Here is a 6,240-nt window from a genome sequence, read left to right on the forward strand (position 1 = left end):
CCCATCAATACCCCCAAACCTGCTCTGCATGTTATTTTTCTCACTTTGTAAAGCACAATATGCTTAAGTCCGCCATCCGAGTCCATCTCCATGCCGGGCACTCCCTGACAGTCCACTCGCGCTGCTGTCACTCCTATTCTGGATCCTCAGAGCATTGACGTGGACACCCAAAGAAGGACTCAGCCTCATGTTTTCTTACCTCGTGGAGCAAAATGTACTCGCCTAAGTCCACCATCCGAGTCCATCTCTGTCGCTGATTCCGGGTGCAGGGGACTGCTAATCCAGAGCGGCAGATTTGCCAAAACCAGCCAGTCCCTGACAGTCCCCTTACACTGCTGTCACTCCTATTCTGGATCCTGAGAGGACCCCGTCGCTGGACAGCCACTGGGACTTATCTATGTCATTCAGGCATTGACGTGGATACCTGAAGAAGGACCCAGCCTCATGTTTTCTCACCTTGTGAAGCTCAATATACTCACCTAAGTCCACCATCCGAGTCCTTCTCTACCGCTGATTCCGGATGCAGGGGACTGCTAATCCAGAGCTGCAGATGTACCAATGCCAGACAGTCCCCTCACACTGCCCTCACTCCTATTCTGGATCCTCAGAGCATTGATGTGGACACCTGAACAGGAACCCAGCCTCATGTTTTCTCACGTTGTGAAGCAAAATCTACTCGCCTAACTCTGCCATCCGAGTTCATCTCCATGCCAGCCACTCCCCAACAGGCCCCTCGCACTGTTGTCACTCCTCCTATTCTGGATCCTCAGAGCATTGACGTGGACACCCAAAGAAGGACTCCGCCTCATGTTTTCTTCCCTTGTGGAGTCCATCTCTGCCGCTGATTCCGGGTGCAGGGGCCGCTAATACAGAGCTGCATATATGCCAATGCCAGCCAGTCCCTGACAGTCCCCTGACACTGCTGTCACTCCTATTCTGGATCCTGAGAGGACCCCGTCGCTGGACAGCCACTGAGACGTATCTATGTCATTCAGGCACCTGAAGAAGGCCTGTTTTCTTACATTGTGAAGCACAATATACTCACCTGAATCCCCCATCTGAGTCCATCTCCATGCTGGCCACTCCCTGACAGTCCCCTCACACTGTCGTCACTCCTATTCTGGATCCTGAGAGGAACCCGCCGCTGGACAGCCAATAGGACTTATCTACGTCATGCAGGCATTGACATGGACGTCTGAAGAAGGACCCCGCCTCATGCAAACAAAAGGATTTAGGACTGAAGTGTCACATGACCACTTCTTTAGGTAAGTAAAAAGGGCATTCATGTTTATTCTTCATGCTGGTGATCAGTTTCAGGGCTGGGAAGGGGTTTATGGGGGTTTTTTTTGTCAGAGTTGTGATTTTACATGCCCCTATTACATAATGATATCCTACTTTATAATGAGGCCGATGATCTTCCTTCAAAACAAGAATATATTTAACATTCAGAATAATATACAAATACTTTGGCGTGTCTTGTCTTAGAATAGCTCTGGTGGTTTTTTTATTTAAATCCCCTCAGATAGAAATCGGAAGACAAGATGGAGTGACTTATGTTTGTTTGCCTCCTGTGATTTATCATTAGGATGAAGAAGAAGAGATTAAGCAGGAGATTAACATGTTGAAGAAGTACTCCCACCATCGCAACATTGCAACGTACTACGGAGCCTTCATCAAGAAGAGTCCTCCGGGGAACGATGACCAGCTATGGGTGAGGTCATATGCAGACTTTAGGCTGTGAACTCCCACGCTCCTGCTTTTAGACACTGCAGCTCACAGCATGCGGGTTTTACTACCAACAGAGACAGTGCTGTCAATCCGAAAAGCAGTGGGTGGAACTAGGTGTGGCTAGGCGCTGATTGACAAGCTACAGGCTTATGAATCACCAGTGGCAATGTAGATAGCCACGCCCGCTGTAACATCTTCTCCTCCCACTGTAGTGTAAGCAGGCACGGCCTACGTGAGGGTGACAACTCTGCTCTGGATTCAGGAGCAGTGCAGCATTGTTGCCAGCCCATCGTAGGAAGCTGTATTGGTAGACTAAACTGGATCACCAGGTCTTTGTGGAAGTTTGCAGGAGGACACAGAAAACTGCGGATGCATATAGTTAGGTGGTTTTTTTTTTATGGTAGGTCATAGTTCTTCCGTAATCTTTACAATTCATAGTGAATCACTTTGCTGATCCAGAGTGCCAGGCGTATTGGCTCAGTGGTTACTGTTTTGTAAGCGTACCAGACTGCAGCAATAAAAAGCTGGCTGAGCTTTAGGGCCCGCCTTCCTGTTTACTTGACACGCCTGGGGGGCCCTTCTAGAAAAGCACAGGGCGCCCCCACTAGATGAAGAGGAGTAAGGCAATTATTACAGCTTATTCCTCTACTGCTCACACAGTGTGAGGGTTACATCTCAGGAAATAAAATCTTGGACATGGCCCTGTACACAGACTGACAGCTTGCTACTGGACCCTCCCTGACATGTATCCCGGGCTCTGCTGACCCCTATGGATGCCCATGGTGGGTGTCAGTGAGGTGAGCAGAGGGCGGTCAGTAAACAGCGTCGTCATTGCAGTGATTGAACCCGGGAGCTACAAACGTTTCATCACTTCCTGTTTCAGAGCGGTCATTTAGAACGTCCATCAGATTCTTCTTGCTGTCAGTACTAGTGATGTAGTATAGGATGGTCGCCTTGGAGAGTGATCTCTTATATCTGTTTTAAAAGGGTTCCCAAACCTTCATCTTAAAGGGCAGTGCATCTTCCCTTACCTCGCACTTGTTCCATGATGCCTATTATTTGTTTAAACTTTCCCTTTTTTCTCTCCTGTGAGGTACAGCATGTCTTTCTACTTCCTGTGTTAGGGTGACAACGCTACCTAAGTGGCTCCCCAAGGAGGAGCAGCAGCGTTGTCACCCTCCAGATGCACACTCCGTCTGGCTACAGAGGGAGGTCTACAGTGCAGTGTTGACTGAGCTGACATGCGCAGCATGTGCTCACGTTGCGGAGTCCCTGGTCCGTTCCTTTCATTCATTGGATTTCAGTTCTTTCACTCATGGAGGTTCAGCATCACATGTGGGCGATACCTAGATTGGTCTGCATGTAATGGCAGCCTGCCTAGGAGCGCCCACTCCTCCAGAATGATACCCACACATCAAGGCAACTTTGATGTTTGCATAACTCCTCCCAAGAGCCCGCCCACTGTTTTATCAGGGCTGAGGACTCTTGAGAAAAGTACTGAGTCAGGGTGCTGTGATGTTTTCAGGAAGCCATGTACAGGCCCCTCCCACCAGACATGATCTGCCTGCATGACATAAGAAAGCACAGGGACCCCAGCGATGGCACCACTGAGCCTAAAATAATGTATGTAATGAAAAGTGAAAGGCTTTATTTAGAAATGTCAGTAGCATGTTGATGGGAGAGGAGGAGGAATGAGGGAAGGCAAATATAAGCAGATTATACTTCAGTGTAATGGGAACTGGGATAGAATATGAGAATAAGGCCTCATTCACATGAGTAACAGCCGGCCCGTACAGATCCGTGCAGCGTGCACCGTCGTATCGTGCCTCTCCCGGGCAGGACAGGTGCTGCGTGTGATTTGTACGTTGCAGCCTGTTCTCTATGGGAGTAGATGACCGTATGCCGCCTGCGCTCACCCAAACTGCACATCCGTATGGGTGCAGATGTCCCTGCTTGGACAGACAGGATCCATCCTGTCAGCGTACGAGTACGAATGTCTGCACCCGTACGGATCTGTACGGCCCGGCCATTACTCGTGTGACTGAGGGCTAAATCTTCCCAACAGGTAGAAGGACACCAGGAAGAACCTTCCTCCTCGTCTACCCCAAACTACAATGCTGGGATTGCACCTCATCCTGGTGATGGAACGCTGCGCTCATATCCTGTGTTTCTCTCCTCATAGCTGGTCATGGAGTTCTGCGGTGCGGGATCGGTCACAGATCTGGTGAAGAACACGAAGGGGAACTCCCTGAAGGAGGACTGCATTGCGTACATCTGCCGGGAAATCTTACGGGTAAACTTCACATCTGCTCTTACTAATCTGATTCATTTTGTGTCCGATTCCTTCTTCGTACTGAAAGTAAATCTCCGTTTTAGTAAACAAAATTCACCTCGAGATCTCCCATGTGATTTGCAAGGGCATCAGCAATCCTACTGGGTTTGGAGGGATGATTGACACTCCCTGCCTACAGGATCTCTCTCTCTCTCTCTCTCTCATTTTCAAAGCTTACCTTAGCAAACTGAAGAGAGATGCTGATTGGTTGCCATGAGCAACTGCTCCAGATTCTGTTTGCTCCAGTTTTGGTCAATTCCCCCAGTGTACATTAAAGGAGCCTCAAAATCTGAGCCGACTTGTGACAATGAAACTGTCACACGTCGGCTCAGTAGATCGGGAAGTGAGGGAACACATACCGTCGCTCGCTCACTTCTCGATCTATCCCTGCAGAGAGCCGTGACTGTCACTCACGGCTCCCTGCAGGGATTTCCCCCTGCCCCCCCCCATCCGATCCTCCAGCGCTGACTGGCGGAACACACGGGGGAGAGTTTGGGCAAAGCTGGCTCTGCCTCTGGATAGGCAGAGCCAGCTGTCAATCACGCAGCAGGGTGGATCTCGACAGCAATGTCGGGATCCGTTCCGGCTCCGGCGTCTCAGTATACTGCGAGCTGTAGCTCGTGATATACTGAGCCTAGGGTGACGGGAGAACGCTAGTTTGTCTCCTCCCGTGACCCCTAGGAGAACTATGGGGAAAAGCCCTGACCCCATAGTTCTATAACATAGTTCTTGAAGCTCCCCATTTAGAATGAGAGCTGCAAACTGACCACAGTAGGATGGATCTGTTTCTGTGCCCAGCATGGTCAGAAAAGAACAGGAAGAGGGTGTAAGAGAAACTGACTGGCAGGATCACCTGGTGTATATAATGCGTTTCAGTGGGTTTTATCTAAATAAAAGGACTTCCTATATGTGTGTGAGAGCAGGAAAGGGAATGCGGCAGCTCCTGGGTAGGAAGCAGGGATGCAAACTAACCACAATAGGACATTGCTTCCAGTTTTGAGCGTGGTCAGAAAGGAATAGGAAGTGTGTCTTCATGTAAGGTAATGGCAGGATCACCAGGTAGTTTTCTGCATTTTACATGCCTGCATGGTATCACTAGGTGCATTGAGAGGGACAAAGGGAAGAAGTACTCTGCTATTGATTTTAGGGTTGATGTACACGTTACCTTTTGCGTGTGTTTTCAGACACTAGATGAAGGCGTGCGCTGCATAGATGTGATGTTTTTGGATCTTGTTAGCATTTGATCAACCAGGTCTAATAAGTAACAATTATTCTTTCTTGTCTTCAGGGTCTGTCTCACCTTCACGCTCACAAGGTCATCCATCGAGACATTAAGGGTCAGAATGTCCTCTTGACGGAGAACGCTGAAGTCAAACTGGGTGAGTTCATATACGTATGTGGCCAAAATGTGCAGACATGTGACCATCACATCTACATTATACGGCCAAGAGAATGCAGACATCCCTTTCAAATGATTGAGTTCTGCTGTTTCCAGTGAAGGGTCCTGTTACTGCTACAGCCAACAGAGACATTCTACACCTTTGTTCACTTCCAGCTTTGGTGGAACGTTTACAGGTACACTAGTTCATTCTTTAAAGAGCATCTAAAGCCCAGACTTCTTATTAGTTTTGGATGGAACAGTTAGAACCTCTGGTCTGGTCTGCTTTGTATTGCTGTCTATGTCTGCTGGGGAAATTCACCCTCTCAGTTTGTCCCGATGACCATTGTCACCATGACTGAAAGTGTTGAGAAAATCCCAAATTGTGAGCTGTCCCCGGAGCAGGAATAGAGAGCAAATGTCCCGGTGGGCACACTTGTTTTGAGGACGGCTGTTTTGAGGCCCTGGTGCCCAACCTGTAGCCCTTTGGTACTTGCTGATTCTAGTCATGGAAGCATTCATTTGTACCGTAGAAATGCTATAATATGGAGCTGTCGGGTCACAGTTGAGGCCTCTGAATAACTACTGGTCTAAGAGAAGATTTCCCTCACATTAGACAGATTTCCTTTCACTTCCTGTTGCGCCTACGGTAGAAGTGGAGGACACATTGTCAAATGGGACACGGAGGACAAATAGGAAAAAAACCAACAGGCATTTTACCCATTCCCCCAACTCCATCCAAAATAATAAAACTTAAACTATAGATATACATTCATTAGGAAAGGGGAAGGGGTTCTCCAAT

At 48.6% G+C, this 6,240-nt stretch overlaps 1 protein-coding gene across 4 annotated transcripts in view; it reads left to right on the plus strand.

Annotated features, from left to right (window-relative positions):
- The window catches only part of MINK1 (misshapen like kinase 1), a 102,665-nt gene that overhangs the window by 42,280 nt on the left and 54,145 nt on the right, over positions 1 to 6,240 (plus strand). For all 4 annotated transcript variants that reach the window (XM_018565825.1, XM_018565826.1, XM_018565827.1 and 1 more), the window contains exons 4-6: positions 1,586 to 1,711; positions 3,911 to 4,021; positions 5,349 to 5,439. In XM_018565825.1, coding sequence (XP_018421327.1) covers positions 1,586 to 1,711; positions 3,911 to 4,021; positions 5,349 to 5,439 — 328 coding nt within the window. The remainder of the gene's footprint in view (positions 1 to 1,585; positions 1,712 to 3,910; positions 4,022 to 5,348; positions 5,440 to 6,240) is intronic.

This window comes from Nanorana parkeri, unplaced genomic scaffold, assembly GCF_000935625.1.
Source record: "Nanorana parkeri isolate BGI_ZX_2015 unplaced genomic scaffold, ASM93562v1 scaffold890, whole genome shotgun sequence".
Classification (NCBI taxonomy): domain Eukaryota; kingdom Metazoa; phylum Chordata; class Amphibia; order Anura; family Dicroglossidae; genus Nanorana; species Nanorana parkeri.